This window comes from Agelaius phoeniceus, chromosome 6 (assembly GCF_051311805.1).
Source record: "Agelaius phoeniceus isolate bAgePho1 chromosome 6, bAgePho1.hap1, whole genome shotgun sequence".
Taxonomy (NCBI): domain Eukaryota; kingdom Metazoa; phylum Chordata; class Aves; order Passeriformes; family Icteridae; genus Agelaius; species Agelaius phoeniceus.
Window position 1 is genome coordinate 41,889,718 of NC_135270.1, and position 17,269 is coordinate 41,906,986.

At 45.4% G+C, this 17,269-nt stretch overlaps 1 protein-coding gene and 1 long non-coding RNA gene across 2 annotated transcripts; both read left to right on the plus strand.

The window, feature by feature from the left end:
• The first annotated feature begins 112 nt into the window (after positions 1-112).
• VASH1 (vasohibin 1) lies at positions 113-15,442 on the plus strand. The gene is made up of 7 exons (XM_054634207.2): positions 113-622; positions 5,497-5,585; positions 6,675-6,731; positions 7,739-7,813; positions 8,795-9,176; positions 9,589-9,701; positions 10,295-15,442. The coding sequence occupies exons 1-7, from the start codon at positions 362-364 to the stop codon at positions 10,365-10,367; spliced, it is 1,050 nt and encodes a 349-aa protein (XP_054490182.1). The 5' UTR covers positions 113-361; the 3' UTR covers positions 10,368-15,442.
• Positions 877-5,189, plus strand: LOC143694379 (uncharacterized). The gene is made up of 2 exons (XR_013182852.1): positions 877-948; positions 1,785-5,189. It is a non-coding gene; the product is annotated as an uncharacterized LOC143694379 (long non-coding RNA).
• Positions 15,443-17,269: the final 1,827 nt, after the last annotated feature.

Consider the following 17,269-nt stretch of genomic DNA (forward strand, 5'->3'; position numbering starts at 1 on the left):
GCTTTGTTCCCCCGCATGCAGCCCCCGCCCGGGAGGCGGCCGTGCCCGCCTGCCCCGCGGAGCGCCCGGGAGGCGGCGCGGCGGGGGCGCCCCGGCGGCAGGCCCGCCCCGCGCGGTGCCCGCCGTCACTGCCGCGGGCGCTTGGGCCGCCGGCGCCTCCCCCGCCGCGGCGGCGGCCTGATGCGGCACCCGGCACCGCCCCGCCCGGCTTTTTCTCCCCTTCTCGCGGCGAACCCTCCGCTCTGATATCTTTGGGGGCGAGGCGGGGGCGGTGACGCCCCATGCCCGGAGCGCCGGCCATGCGGGGCGCGGCCCCCGGCGGCCCGGCGGCGGGCGGCAGGCGCTGAGTGCGGGCGCGGCGATGCCGATGCCGGGGGGCGACGGGGCCGCGGCGGCCAGGCAGCCCCCGTCCGGCGAGGCGGCGGCACCGCGGGACGAGGAGCAGCAGGAGGAGGAGGGCGAGGAGGATCTTCGCGACGGCGGCGTCCCATTCTTCGTCAACCGCGGCGGGCTGCCCGTGGATGAGCCCACCTGGGAGCGGATGTGGCGGCATGTGGGCAGGATCCACCCCGAGGGGGAGCGGGTGGCGCAGAGGATCCGGGGCGCCGCCGACCTGCCCAAGGTGAGACCCCCCCACCCCACCCCGGGGCTGGTGCGGCGCGGGGTCCCAGCGGAAGCGCCCGGAGCGGACCGTCCCCCGCCGGGCGGACGAAGGGAAGGGGGAAACGGCGGCATCCCGCTGGGAGGAGGCGCCCGCCTGTGCCCTTAGGAGGCCGGTCTCCCCGGCTCGGGAGCGATCCCTGGGAAAACGGGCCCCGGGACTGCACTTGCTGGAAGCAAAGCCACACTTTAACTTGGAGTGTGAGAGGGTATCTGCGGGGCTCTGCCCTGTCTGGTGTGCCAGCAGCACCCTCTTCTTCTGCGGCCTTGCTGGAAAACGGACTTCAGGTAGCTAATGTGTGAGCAGCCTGCAGGGTAAAGGGGGGGAATGGGCAGTGGCTGAAGGGAAAGACTGGATAAATGATGAAAAGATGAAGAGAGTTAAATTTAGAAGAGCCCAAATACTGGAGGCGGGGGATTGAGACAGACAGAGGTGAGACTTCGCACCTGAAGAAATTTGGTTTGGGTACAGTTTCTCACACCAAAAGGCATTCTGGAACAGAACTGTGTCTGTCAGAAAAGACTTTTGATGCCAAGCCTTTTAAGAGGAGTTAGCAAGCGCTTGCAGAGCTTATTGCTGGTATAGGGTCAGGTGTGATTTCCAAGCACGTTCCTGGCCTTGTTGCAGAGAACTCTATGAAAAGAGGAACCACTGACCATTTCATTGAGCCTTGTACCATACTGAAACATTTCAGTGTGAATTCTTGTGATTGTTGCTATCTGTATTGCATCTTAGCTGGAGAAAAATCTCTCCCTTTTATTGGCATACTGTGAACAAAAGACACTGCAAACATTTGGTGTGTTGCTCCATTGGTGGGTTATAAGAGTATTCCCATCACTCTAATAGGGGAAATTCAGATACAAAAAGATGATGCTTTTTCACCTCAGGCTTTTTTAGCAAGGACTTACCTCCTTGGGAAGGTAATTTGAAGTATGGAAGAACATGCTATTATATACTACACAGACAATCCATACTGCTTTCCATGAGGAATTCTGGAGAAGCATGTAATACAACATCCTTTGTGCAGTAGAGTCAGAGGCATCAGTGGCAGCAGCTGGAACAAATCCTGAGTCCTGATTACAGTCCCTATTCTAACTCCATTAGACTTTTCCTTCCTTTTCAGATTTCCTTCTTTTCCTGTGACTTTGTCCTGAGCCTAGGTGAAGGCTGAAAACATGTTTCAGATCAGTCAGAACACACACTACCTAATTTCCTAACCATAAGGATTGATTTGGCCAAAAATGGTGAAGGAAATGGAAGAAAGAAGGTGACAAACAAGACTCCAGTGAATGATGGGTGGGGAAATACAGTGTTCAGTCCCTTGTTTTGGTCTTATGTGAAGAAGTTCCCCTGTTCTCACTTTAGAGTCTTCATCCAGAGGGTTACAGTTAGGGGACACCAGTGGTCTGAGGTCTTGTGGTAAGAGGCAAATTTGGGCTGTTTTGTTTTGAGGATTGTTGGGTTTGGGGTTGTTGAGGGGTTTTTTGCATCTGCTAGCACCCCTGGGAAATAGATCTGACAACTGCATTCAGCACTCTGCTGTCTGAGATGCCATTCCCAAGCTCACTCAGCATATATAGTTGGGAGGATACTGGAATTCAGGAAACCACAAGGATGGATGAGCTCTGTTTCCTTAGCTCCTTCTCCCCTGTAGGGATGTATTTTTTTCTTTGAGCGGTGCTTATGGCTACTTGTCTCTGTGCCATCAATTTTCTTTGAAAGGCTGGTGCAACAGATGAGAATCAGGGCAGTAAGTGTACTCTGCAAGTCTAGCTCCTTTGAAAAGCCAGGTAGCCAGGTTCTCTCCACGCTGGAGGGTGAATAGTCCTTTTTAAGTGTTGAGAATGGCACAGTGACTTACCTGCTCCAAAATTTTGGCCATGGACCGTAACCAGCATTGGTTGTTGGGGAAAACAGCTCTCAAAAAAGCTGTCAATAAACTAAAATACTATAAAATGATGACCAGAGGAGGCTGTAATTAGACACATGTTTACAGATCAGCTTCAGGGGCTGTGTCTCTCACTGGAGTCTGAGAGCTCAGAGGGCTCCTCTAGTCTCTATTTCCTTCCAGTAGACTTGGGGTGACTGCCACTCTCCTGTAGGTTGTGTTCTTTCCAGCAACAGGGTGGGGTATTGCCTTGCTTCAGGCTGCTGGAACCATCAAATGGGTCCAAGCTAGAAGTACAAAGTGATGTATGCTTGGCTCATAAAGAAATCATGGATTTTAAATGAGATGGTTATGAGGGCAAAGACAGGAAGAGTTGCATCTAATGGATTCAGAACAAGAGAGCCAAAAAATAATCTGTTTTTTTTCAGTCAGGCTCTCAACCAAGGCTGATACTGCTCCTGTGTTATTTGCAGAAGGAAGAGTAGGGAGGAGCTTGGATACACATGAGTACCATAAAAGAAACTGTTGCTAAACTAGGCTGGCCAGAAGAGCACCTCTGTGATCCCGATAAGGGTGGAGCTTTGCCTGTGCCTCGCTCCCATCTGCCTTTCCTCATATACAGCATGGCACGCTTGCACATGAAAATCTTGGTTGTTCTTAGAATCCCCTTTCTAAAAGCAGAGTGCCAATCCCATGCATATAGACAGCCTGCCAGGTGCAGGAATCTAGGAGTGGGGTGATGTAGCTCCTCCACACAAGTGATGAGGGATCAAGGGTGTGTTCATTTGGTCTGCTAAGCCTGGCAGAGGTTATATACTTTGGGAAATCTGGGCTCTCTTCAGCTTTCATAATAGCTAAAGGGAAGTCAAAATAGATCTGATTGCCTATTTTTTTCTGTTATAAATAAATTCTCTCTGCTTTCTGAAGGACTGTGAAAGCTAACTAATATTTATAGCTCTTTGGAGATATGCCCTAGATGATGCTGGGGAAGAAAAATATATAAGGATCTCTTCCTGTCAATGTGGAATTGAGGGATGGAGAACTTATTCTTCTACTTCTGCTTCTATTGTCCTATTAAAATGCTATAGACCTGATGCAAAAAGAAACTGTAGCCCAGTCTGGGCTGCAGGCCCAGATCTGAGAGAGTGCACAGTGTACTTTCATCAGTTTAATTACTTGAGGTGCAGGAGGCTCTTCCACATTAACTAGTCCCCTGCTGAACTGATTGCCATTATGCTGTCTCAGTGTTGTGCAGTCCTTTGAGGAAAAAGAGACTGGGGGTCTGTACTAGTAAAGGGAGGAGGAACTACCCAGAATCATTAGTCTCTGTTGTCAACATGCACTTAATGTCTGTCTCCGCTGAGAAGCATTAAAGTCTCCATGCTGAAGAAAAAAGCCAAAATTAAATAGTCAGCCTGCCCTGATTGTTACCTCTTTCGTTGTTTCTGCCTGGAAATTATTTCCTATGACTCAGTGTATCAGCTCACAGCATCCAAACTGACTCAGCTCATGCACTACCAGAGATGGCTCCATTCCTGTGCCACTCTCTGGAGCCTTCCCTGCTCCTGCTGCAGCTGAACAAACCCAGTTTCACATCTGCTCCCACCGTGCCTGTGCTGCCCCCTGCGAGTGAGGCAGCCGGTGCTTCTGCATGATGTGAGAGGCAGCACCTCAAGGTTAAGAGGTCTCTGGTCCTTGTACCGTGGGGGAGCACAAGCAGAGTGCAACCATGTGGCCAGCCAGGAAAGGGAACTGATCTGGCTGAAAACTACCCATGCTTGCTGGCTCAGCTTTCAGCTGCTCCAGGTGCTTGACCTGGTTCACCAGTCACTTGTACCAACACACAGGAGAGAAGAAGGAGGTGTATGGAAATGAGTGGCCACAGAAATACATGTGAAGGGTGCACTAAGCAGTACCACTGGCTATGAAACCATGTCCAGCAGAGGCAGTTGTGCACAGCAGACTGGAAGGCTCAAAGGAAGAACTAGCTCTGACTCACTCTTTCATAGCTGTGGATAGGACAGCTCTGGGGGAAGTCTGAGGAGGAACTGAAATGTTAAAAGCCAAACAACTGAGAAACGATGCAGTCTGATATTAGCAAGGTGCATACAAGGCATGAGCTATCTTTCAGAGAGAAAATATTGGGCTGTTTCTCTAAGCCAAGATCAGTCATCCCAAACTTGTGTCTTTTTTTTATTTGTCCTGTGGAACAGGTCCCTTCTCTTTCCTTAGAAAGGCTGTGTTCTGGGAATGAGATTTTCTCAGCTACTGACAAGACTATGGTTATCCCGTGCAGAGCAAATGGTGAAAATGGTGAGGAAAATCTGATGGACCCATAAGGCTGAGGTCTCAGAATGGGACCGCAGTCTGAAAGGTGAACATCCAGAAGTCGTTCTCTGACCATGTAATTCAAAACACCAGACACTGCAGGGCAGGGAGTCATGCTGTCAAGCCTGTGTCCTAGTCAGTGCCAACTCATCTGAAATGCCAGGAAGCAGTGAAGGACCTTTCTACCCTTGCTTGCAGGACTGTTCCACCTTCTGGTGATATTGGAAAACTCATTGTCCGTTTTTGCCTCTTTCTTTTATTTTTGTTTTGTGCCTTTCAGTTTCAATACTCAGATGAGGCCACGCTCCCTCAGATGATTGCTTTCCTGTCTTGTATCTTGCCTTGTCAGTTAATTCTATCTATTTTGTCCAATGTAACATTGCATAAATGCAAGACCTTTTCACATAGTTTCTCTTGCAGCTCTGTGGTGATAACTCATTCTGAATCCCTTCCCAATTTCCATTGTGGAAATAGAGGAATGTTTCTTCTGTGGTCACTTTGGGCAGCAAAAAGGGTCTGGTTTCAGAGGAACATGCTCCCTATAGCTATGTGCCACTGAGTTCAGCAAGAAGCTGGAAAGGTTTGGAAGAAGTGAATTATGTTCTGCTCCTCATTTCAGATTCCCATACCAAGTGTGCCTGTGTTCCAGCCATCCACCCCCATCCCTGAGCGCCTGGAAGCTGTGCAGCGCTACATCAGGGAGCTTCAGTATCCTTTGCTGTTACCTTACTCACTGGTGTGATAACCCAGAAGAAAGAGCAAGAGGACTTTCTTTCCCTGTGACAAACAGAAAAGCTCCTCCTGCTGTAGCTGGAGGAGAACTGAAACTTGTTCCTTGAAAACAGGAAGCTGGACTTGGGATAATGTTTTGTTTTTCTGCTCCATTTCTTTTTTTACCCAAGTTACCTTCTGGTTCTGTTCATTGCATGTAACAAATGAGCATGTTGTCAAAGGCCTTTCCCCACAACCCACTCTTCTAGGTCAGTGGCTTTACAGTGGTATTTCATTAAAAACACACATATCTGAGATCCTGACAGCCAAGTGTCAGATGTACTGCAAACTGCATCACCTCATTGTTAAGGTGTGGGTGAGTTGTGATGGGCAAACCTTCTCAGGTCATCCTCCTCAATCACTCTTCTCTGTCTAAACAACACTCAGCCACCCTGCTTTTATGCATCTGTGATATGCTGCCCCTTTATATGCAGAGCTGCCTGTGTGGCTGTGTTCTGGGAATGAGATTTCTCCATCCCTGTTGTGCTGAAGAGCAGGTATATGCCATGCAAACACAGTCTAATCTCACTGATGAGATACAGATCTATCTCTGGCTTCAGCCCTAATTCAAGGTAAGAAGGCTGACCTTTTGGCACCTCTCACCCATCCAGGGTGGTTGTGCTCTGGATTGGATCCCAGTCAATCTTAGAATAAGATTGAATGTTTCATTGCTCCATGTATTATGTGCAGATTGGAGCAGGAAGAGGTTTATCAAACTGTTCTGCCCTGGTAACTGGAAAGCTGAGCAGAGCATGTGCTGTCAGCATAAACCTTTGGGAATTGGAGTGGAAACCCGTGTGTGGGTATGAGGAAGAGAAGAATTGACAAGGAAATACAGCGGAAATAAGGAGGACATGTAAGTGGGGGAAATGCAGGAAAGTGAGGTAGGGATTTTCTTGTGTTGCTGCCACATTTGTGGGATCATGACTCTGCTGTGAGAATAGTAAATAACATGAACATCTTTCAGACAAGTTTTCTTCAAACTCTACTTTCCAAGCTGCCAAGCCCTTAACTTCTTGCTGCCAGGTACAATCACACTGGGACACAATTCTTTGAGATTAAGAAGAGCAGACCTCTGACTGGGTAAGTGCTGGCAGCCTCTACAACATTTAATCCTTTCTTTGTTGTTGGAGCCCTGCTATACACACTGCTTTTTCTCCATCCCCTGCCCAAGGTCTAGTGGCACTTAGGGCTTTCATTAATGCAGCTGCATCCTGCTTCGGGTAACTTTATTGTCTGTTGCCTGGGGCATAGTTGTGTCTGGTCTTTCTCAAGAGTAGAGTATTTTTGTCATGAATCAGTAAATCGAGTGGACCAAAAATAATATATTGCAAAAATGTGCATATTCTGCCTGCTTCTAATTGAAATGTAACTATATGAAGTTCGGAGGGATTCTGAAATTAGGTCCTACTCTACAAAAACTTTGTTAAAGCCAACTATCTTTAGTGGTCTGATTTCATAGCTCCTGTGAGTGCTTTTGCAGAACCTAGGCTCACTAAGCTTTTGGTGACTCATACTTGGAATGAGAAAGGGTATTCTCCTTGTTGAAGATTTTGGGAACTGCTGTGCCCCAGAAGTTGCTGGCAATAAGCACCTGATGTTCATTGACTCTCTTGAAGAGCATATGGAGAATCTCCCAAGACTGACTTACTATTGGTCTAGTCCATAGATTTATGTGGGTCTAAAGTCCTAGTAATCAATGCAATGTCTCCTCCATGGTACTTACTGAATAGAGACTAGGGTTAATGCTCGAGAAAAAGGCCTTATTGTCCTTGAGCCTTGTGTGGCAAACACTTTGAGGGTTTTACTTGTGGAGACATTGGTTCTGTGGTCTCCCTGAGAACCCGGGTTGGCCAGTAAGTAGTTTTGCTGCAACTCACTGAAGTGAATTCCTTGGAAGTAACAACAGCATGTGGCAGAGACCTGGTTTGGATTTAATATCTTCTTAAAGATATTTGTTCTGTTCCCTATCCTCTGTGGGCCACCCTCTCTCCTGGAAACCTACCTATAGTACAAAAGGGCTGAACTGGTCACAGTACATAGCACAAGCCCTCTAACTGTCCTCATCTTTCCCTTGTCCTACTCTGCAGGCTGATGGACCTGGCCAAAGAAATGACCAAAGAGGCCCTGCCAATAAAATGCCTGGAAGCTGTGATCCTGGGAATGTATCCTTTCCTCTTGGAGTTTTGCATGTCTGCCCATCCTTGTGTTTTTGCCTCTGCTCTCTTGCTTGTGATGCTTTGAGGGTGGTGATACTATTGTCACCAAGCCCCACATTCCTTTTTTTTTCCTCCCCTGTTCTCCCACAAAAGACCACCAATGAAATCCAAATCCAAGCAATTCTCTAAAGTATCAGAGTAACTTTGGAGTTGCTCCTCCTTCACCAAGAAGGGTGGTGCTGCTCTGGTCAGCCATATAAGATTATAAAGGACAAAAGAGCATCTAAAGAGGAGCAAAAACACTAGCTAGAGTTAAGTCAAGAAATCCTTTGTGGATAGCATCATTCCCTTACTGCCTCTATGTGTTCTGCATTAACATAACTTATGGATCCTCCCCAACTTCTAATTATGGTGTATGTCACTTACTAGCTTAGGCAATACCTTTATTAGATCTAGATGTGTGTTATTTTTAAGTATACATCTTTCCTAGCTATCTTCCAGATTTAGTTTGTGGTACTTGGGCTGTAGGTTCTTCATGCACCTGGAGGGGCAGAGATGGTGAGAGAATGGTTCAAAAGTAGAGGTTGGTGAGTTTTTATCCTGAAGGTGTATGAAACAGTAGCTAGTGAAACAGATTAAAACACACCAAGGAATAATGCTGCAGTGTTAACAGTTTGGGAGGTATGGAATACAGTACACTTAAGGTGCTAGCATTGCAACTTCTGCATCACAGAACTGCATCAAAATTAGCTTCTCTTTGTTGACTGTCTCCTTGAAGAGGCCAAGTCTGTTTTCTCTGTAACCCAGATGAAAGTAGGGCAGCTTGCAATGAGCTGGGCTCTTGACCTGGAGAACAAATCCTGTCTATGTGATTCCTGAATCAATGGGGAATCTGCTAAGCAGGCTGGGAGGGTCTGGAGCAGGTAGGACGTGTCTTGTCAGGAAACTGTTACCACCAGTTATTTCCTGAATAATGGCTGCTGTCAGTTACCTCACCAACAACATGACCACACTGGACCGTTTCCCCATCAGCTTCAAAACCCACTTCTCAGGGAACTACTTCCGACACATCGTGCTGGGGGTGAACTTTGGCGGCCGCTATGGGGCACTGGGCATCAGCCGCCGCGAGGAGCTGATGTACAAAGCACCTGTCTTCCGCACACTGAGCGAACTCATCTTTGACTTCGAGGAGGCCTATCGCCGCTGCTGGCACACTCTGAAAAAGGTGAAGCTGGGCCACTGCGTGTCCCATGACCCACACAGTGTGGAGCAGATTGAGTGGAAGCACTCCATCCTGGATCTAGACAAGCTAACACGGGAAGACTTTCGCAAAGAGCTCGAGAGACATGCCCGTGATATGAGGCTGAAGGTAAGCAGCAAGGATGGAGTAACTCACTGCTACATCCACTGCCTTGCCTGGCTGCTTGGTGTACTAGGGGAATGCAGTGACCGAAAACTTTCTACTTCTAGATGTGTGGAGTGGAAAGTGAATTGGAGGCTGGGGCCTCTTTCTTACTGGATGCCACCCACTTTATACAGGCTGGTCCCCTAATGGATCCTTGTGCAGTGCTGCAGTTGTGATTAGGTTGGACTGTATACAGTCCTTGGAGCCATAGTTGTCACTGTAACTTGTTTTTTCTGGCTTTTGCATTTTTGATGCACTTGCCTTGCCTTTTTGTCTTTTTTTTTCTGCATATAATAAATAATTGTTAGGTTTTGTAGGCTTTGTTACTCACATTGACTTTCTGCTCATACAGCTTTTAATTTTATTTTTCTGGCAGATTGGGAAAGGAACTGGACCGCCATCTCCCACCAAGGACAGAAAGAAAGATGTCTCCTCCCCACAAAGAGGTCAGGCCAGCCCCCATCGGCGAAACAGCCGTGGGGACCGACGGTGAGTGAGGCTGCTGGGCAGGAGACCTATCTAGACTATCTGTTTTACTCAGACTCCACCTTGCCATTTGGTTTTGGATCCTTCTGATGTCCTACTGGGTTTCTTTAGAACAGTGGATATTTCTCTGACCTGCAGTAGCATTCTTCCCTAGTCAGTACCATTGTGAGTTTATCATTGCATAGGGATTTGAGGAGACAGCTGGGGTGTTTTGCTTGCTTGTTTTGGCAGGGAGGAGGAGGTAGCTCAAACAGACAGCGATGTTGGTAGCTGACTTTTAACCTTATGCATGGGTCTGAGCTCCAGTGTCTCACAGACCTGTGCCTCAAAGAGATTCCAAAAATTATTCTGCTGTCAACAAGGTTGTTTTCCTGATAATAACCTGGGGTTCCAGAGTGGACCTCCTACTTCCTAACTTGCATTCTGTTCTGTTGAGATCATTGGGAGAATTACTGGAGGCTGCAGAATAATCCTGTCCTCAGTAGTGCAGAATCAGTATGAAGCTCTGTGTACCTTTTCCTGTGCTGCCATCTCTATGTGCAGCATCACCTGACAGAAAACAGTTTCTGAAGAGCTGTTACCTTCTTTGCTCACAGGCCATCTGGTGAGAAGAAGCCTGCCGATTCCAAAGCCATGCCAGACCTTAATGGGTACCAGATCCGGGTATGAAGAGAGCTGTGCCTTGTGTGCCTGGCTCCATGGACTTCTTGCTGGCCACAGTTGGGACCTGGATCCACCTGCAGTGATTCTGACAAATGGAACAGGGGAGTGGGAGCAAAAGAGAGTGCTGATTTTCCCAGGTGCTTACTAGTGGGCCAGTCCCAGAGCTGGATCCCATGGGTCCCAGAGGATTCGCCTGCCTGTTTCTGGGAGAGGTGACCATCTTAATTCATTTAAGTATTTTTAAAAAAAAAAAAGGAAAAAAAGAAAAAAATAAGTACATTAGTGGGAGTTCACTTCAGGAAGAATATTAAGTGAGTGGGGTCAGTGGACTTGCTATCTTTGCCTTGACAGCAAGTAGATGGAGCATCTTGTCAACAGTACTTCTTCCCTGTGTGCACAGTTTTCAACCCCTGCAAGGCCTGCAGGGCTGAGGGAGAAGTGATGCTGGAACGGGATGGCCCCTGAATCTTGTACAAAAACTCCTGGTTTTGTCATTATGAACACTTTGTTTATCATTGCTCTTGTGAGAGTAGGTCTGAATTTGCTCAGCCTGATTTATTGACCATACAAAGTCTTCTGATCCAGAAAAAACACATCTTGTATGTTTAGTCCTGCCTATTTCAAAGTATTTCATTGTCTCTGAGGGGGTAGACAGTGGAATGCTAGTGAACTGTTGCTGTAGGCCCTTTGGTGGTTGAGTGGATCAGGATATGCCTATACCACTGCTACATAAAAACAGGCATAGAGAGCTCAATTGTTCTAGCAATGGAGATGGGGTGGGTGGGGGCTGGTGGAGAACCTGAACTTCACATCATCTGTTCATCAGCCTTCTCTTTACTAACTTCTGATGGCTGCTACTCAGAAAGCTTGTGGCAGGCACTTCAGTCACTGAGGTACAAGTTTTAAGAGTAAAAAGTTAAAGAAGAATGTAATAATGTGAACAGGTTTTACAAGCATTTTTTCCTTTCCACAAGGCTCTTGCTCCTTCCTCCCTATTGTGTTAGTGCCAGAGTTGCATACACCTGTTTGTGAGAAGCTCTGCTCAAGGAAATTGCAGCTGCTTTCCTGACAGCTCACTTTGGAACCTCCTGAAAGCAGTTTCCCACCCCAGTGCCAGAGCTGTGCTTGTGTTCTGGCTCTTTGGATAGCTGCAGTATGTAATAGCACCACTTATACTAACCTTTCCCAAAGGGCTGGGCTGGGCCTTTCTGCCACTTGTGGCCTTTACTTCCTATGCTTCTTTTGGGGGAGTGTTGTACTACTGATTCAGCAGTGTAATGCTTGTCAGAAATCTGGAGTATTGTCAGGATCTCTCTGTTTGAGGCCTAGGCCATGGGAACAGTGGGATTTCCAGAATCAGAACAGCATGGTCTTAAAGTGATTTGGATGCATGGATCTGGGGGATGAATAAACTGAGCTTGGGAGTGGGAGTATCCTGGAGAGAAACAGTCTTGTTTTATCACAGCACTGACAAGGAGCTACACTTTCTGAAATACCACATATTTAATTTTGTTAGAACTGAGATTATTCTTTCCTTTTTTTCTTTGTTAGAAACATGATGGAGCTTAGCTCTACTAGTTTTTTTGTTACAGTATTCCTGTGCCACATCCTCATAATAAGTAGAGCTATTTTGGTGGCAGAGAATGGGTTCTTAACCCCAAACAAATCAGCTCTTCTGCCTAGTTAAAGCAGTTAATCCTTGAAGCACCACCCACAAGCGATTTAACTCAGACCTTACAGGTTCCTAATTGTACATTCTTAACTGTGATGTAACTTGCAAGATGTATCCATACCACTGCACTCAGTCCTTCCAATCTCCCTTTGTAGTCTGTACTTTTCTGCTGTGCTGTACAACCAAGAGGAAAATCTGTAAGAAGGTGGCAGAACTTGCTGCTGAGCCAAGAGAAGGTTAATCCAGAAGAGGATGCCAGTTTCCACAGTACAGTGCAACATCTGTCCCCTCCCTCATATTACAGCTACATGCAACAACTGAAGTTAACAGCAGCAGTGACCCAAGCACCCATTTGAACGTGTCCTCTAGTCATTTTTGTGTGGCTGTAAATTAACATATTTAGTGTCTGGATGCTAACAATGATGTTAGCTGTAAAGGCTACATCATTGTTAGCATCCAGACACTAAATATGTCAAAAGATACCTGTAAATAATATGGGCCACTTGGAAGCCACAAACTGCCTTTGCATAATGTTTACTATGCAGCAGACTGAAAGTTCAGATGCCACTGTGAATCATATGATAAATACAAGCAGCAGTCAACAAGGGGAAACTGACTGTCAGGTTTTATTTTAAAGTGGATGAAATCCAGAATTTAAAGAAAATTATAAAAGATGCCTAGAATACATCTTAACTATGACTTTGTTTATTCAATTGGTTAGTTAATTCAGAGTAACTGGAGAGCTCTTGAGAGTAATTAGTAGTTTAATACAGAGAATATTGAATAACTGGACAGACTTGAGCTATTTTAGATGGAAAGGGGAAATGTGGGGGTGGGAAGAAGACTTTACAACAGATGAAACAAGTGAGGGGTCAGCTGCAAGTTAATGATGCTTTCTTGGGAGCAGGGCAACAGGGGTGTTCAGCAGTGTTAGATCACCAGGACAGAATGGCTTAAAACAAAATGCTTTGTTTGACTTTGTAATTAAGAGCTTTCCTGCAGGATGTAACTGAGGCCAATAGCTTAGAAAAAGCTATTAGCTTAGAAAAAGCAAAGGAAATGGATGTTTAAGATATGAATGACAGGTAGAGTTCAATGTCTCTTAATCCTCAGCTGCAGCTAGACAAGAACATCCTCTTTCAAGATCTAGTTGCACAATTATATGTTAGGAAGTATTTAATTCTTTGCTTGTATCTAATGTTGATTAACATCTCAAGATGGATACAGGCAGAGACAGGGTTACCATTTCAAGCCTTCTACTGTGTTTCTGTGTAGAATTCATGCTCCTTACTGTTTCTGTAGCTCCACTTCAGGAGATGGTACAAGAAACTGGAAAAGGACCATAGAGTTCTCCCCTTCTTGCTCTTGCTCTCCCCCCATCTTTGTAACGGATGAATCACTTCAATACAAAGCTTTGCTTCCTTCCTAACAAACAAAACCATATCCTTCCATGACAGAGAGGATTAATGCAATCTAGCTTTATGCTGTAAGAAAGCTGAGGGTACAGTGCAAGACAAAGTTTAGCACTTCGACTTCTTTCCTCCCCCACCTACTTGGTCTGGTTTCTGGTCTGTCTGCCTTTAACCATAAGGAAAAAAGGCTGGTGATGAGAGTCTTTTTCACTTCTGCAGGCTTTAGAGCTACACAGAAGGAAAGATAATGTAAGTCATACTCCTTTAGTGCCTGCAGAACAAGGAAGATGGATCTCAAGGAGTCCTATTAATTTTTTAATGTTAAATATTAATAGGGTCGCTCATGTAGCTCTGTGATCTAAATTTCACTGTTCAGTAGGTCTCACATGATATCTGTTCTGCAGTACAAGCCCTGTGAGCTCTGTGGAAAGGAACTGTGTTTGTACACTAGGAATGGATAGACACTGCCTGCTTTGTAAGTGAAGCTGAGGTGAGCTTCGAAAGACTTCAACAAATGCTGACCTATTACTAGCAAAACTTTTCTAAATATAATGCAAACCTTGAAATAAGAGCCCCTCTTTATACTTTTATGTAGACAAGTCCCTTAATACCTGGCCAACTGCAATTTTTTTAATGGACAGATTCATTAATTGAGCAAAACTTTCTGCTACAGCATCACTCTGATACAAACTTTGTACATTAAAGAGCAGGGTTGGGTGTCCATCAGTCTGTGACATACTAACCTTTTTTTTTTTACTGGTAGAAGCTAAAGGAGTCTTTAGGAAATTGGTGTGTGTTAGCAAGTGTTTTAGGTGGGAGTGGAGTGCTTTTTTTCAGTTACTATTTTATTTGTGGGCCAGGGTATGGGTCAGTACTGTTTCCTTGGATCTATCAGAATAAATGAATCCAGAACTGTAGTCGAAACATAGTTTCTGTTCAAATAGTAGTTGTATTGCTGTTTTCAAATCTGCTTAACAGGATGAATTTTCTTTTAAGTATTTCAGGTGAAAGCCTTAATGAGGTGCCTGCCCCCTAAGGCAGACTCATGTGTGGTGTGGTATAGACTGGAATATGACTGTCCTTAAAATTTCAGAGTTTAAGAAACCATAATGAACAGAAGAAAGCTCCTGTTAGCCAAAGGGCAAGAGTCTGGATTAGACTGGCTTGACCTTGCTCCAGTGGCTCTGGCTAGTCACTTCAGGTGGTTGCTTTAGCTACCTGCTTCTTCTGAGTGAAGTATTTCAAGTGGTCCTGATGATCAAACTGTAGGTATAGGCAGGGGGTGTCCCAGGTGTATTGTGTGTGCAAGTCTGGCTGAAATAACACCACACATCCCAGTGGCCTTGCACTGTTGTCCTGACAACATTTAGGCCTGCATTATGGATTTATAACTTTACTTAACAAAGCAAGTGCTATTCTGGCTTGATGTTTGCTCTCCCAGAGAAAGGTGGAGATGGCCCCTCTACGGCCAAGCTGAACTCCTTAGGGAATTTAGTATTTTTGTGTGTCTTCTGAGCAGGTGTTTACTTGTATCACAGCCACTCTCCTTCAGTGGTGCCCTGGTCCTTTCTGCTCCAGAGCAACTCAGTTTAGGCTCAGAAGGTTCCTGAATCCTCCATAATCTCTGCAGAGCAGAGTTTCCCTCCAGGTCAGGGTTGAGATGGTGCTAGTGGGACCAGAGCAGTCCCCTTCCATGCACACCAGTATTCTACTCCAGCACTGATAGGTGCTGCAAAACCATTTACATCTTTATCACTGGTACAGCTCAGAACTAAGAAATTGAAAGTTTCTTTCTTTAGGAACAGTATCATGTGTGTCTTTTTGTAATTAATCAGTGTGGTTCTGTGTTCTTATGTAGCCAACACAGAATTTTTATTTAGATTTAGGTTTTTACTGCACTTCCCATGGCCTTCATGTTGATACTTCTTCCATCTTCCTTTGACACTTAGACAATAAAATTGCCTCTGTACTGCTCTCAGCTTGTGCAGAGAAAACAAGTTGTCCGTACTCTCCTTCTTTTTGTTTTAAACCTTCCCATTACATGTCAGCAGGAAGTCAAAGGGACAGCCTTGAGTGATGGTATCAGGCAAATTATGTGAAGATGTCCTTTACTTGCTACACTAGTGGACATGGAAGAACCCTCATCCTCCTTTAATCATCTGAATAGGTGAGTATGTCTGTGCACACAGAGGCAGTTGCCAGAGTAAGTACGTATGTGGCTGTTTAGCAAAGGAATTCAAGTTTTCCCTCTTGAACTGCCATCAGTCAGGCTGGATGGGAAAAAAAAATCAGCGCAGGCAGCATCAAAAATTTCACTCTTACAATACTGTACCAAACAATGCCGTAAGTGTTAATACAAACCTCTTCTTGCACTGCTCAACTTGTCAATGTACAATTCAGTCTCCCTTCCGGGCCTGGAAAGCAATTCTCCTCAAAGTCTGCTTAGTGACCTTCCAGACTAATGACCTCACCAGGACTTCTCAAGACAAATGCTGGGTTAATAAAGGACAGTCAGCTGCAAGATTCAGTGCAAGGATCCCCAGCAAGGGGATCCAACTTTATTCAGGCTATCATCTTTCAGGCATAACATACCGCTTCTCTCTAGGGAAATGAGTAATAGCTGGGACCAAGGCCAGTATGTAGGCAAGCCTACAGTGTGTATAGGAAAGGAATAAACATTCTCTGACCTGTTATTCCAAAGAGAAAGGCGCATGCAATAGTCCATCTTAGCCAAGTTAATTACATGAACTGCTTCTGCCCTGAAGGAAAGCAATTGCACAGTTCTAAGCATCTACTTCAGATGCTTGCTTGAAAACACCCTCTGCTCCATGCCTTATAGATTTTGTTTTAAATCAGGTAACTCCTATATCCCCCATGGATGTATAGATCAGGGTGGAGTGAGAACAGCAAAACAGTGAGGCAGCCACAGACTTTCTGCTCCCTCTTACATCAGGCTTTTCCCCTGTGACTGGTTGTTCCTGCAGTTTTAGTTTTCAAGTCAGTCAGAGATTATGCTGCTTGGACCTTAAGTGGAAAATCTTTCTTGTGGGAAGGGTAAACAATATGTTGAAGCAGAAAATAAATTATGAACCCCAAGAAACAAAAAAACCACACCCTGTCAGTTTTTACACTGAGAGGCCCAAGACTTAAGGTTCTCACATGTCTAAAAGCACACAGAAATTCATCCACTGAGCCTTAAGAGCACCATTCATGCAGCAACTGCAGGACTATGGCACGCAAAGGCATATGACATGCTGTGGATAGCAGGCCATTACAGAATTAAGTTAACTCAACCAGGTTTGTTTTCCTGGATTATATTTTTATTTTGGCAAAGAGGGAGTGCTATCTTATCTCTAACCTCATTTTAAGGGAGGAAAGGAGGAGAGAAATAACTATAGAATAACTACTGCATTCATCTACTCCCAGTTCAAGAGCAGCTCCAGGCACTGGCCAATAACTAAATATATAGAATAAATATAGGGCTTTGCATCCAGAAAGAAAATAACAAAAAACTGAATAAAATTGCTAAGGTCTGAAGCCAAGGGTTTTTTGGGTTTTGTTTTTTGGTGGTTTTTTGGTCTTTGGTTTGGTGGGGGGTTTTTTTTGTTCTTTTTCTGGTGTATAGAAATTAAAGACTGGATGGAACAAATACATCTTTTGTTGTAGCATAAGCCAGTGTCTAGCTTAGTCCTCCCATTTGCCAGACTTGGACCTTGAAAGCTGCTGTGTTTGTCTTATCAAAGTTATAAAAAAATTTTCCAGCTATTATACAAGAGCACAGAATGTACAGTCTAAATCTGAAAGAAAATAAATAAATTTTAAAA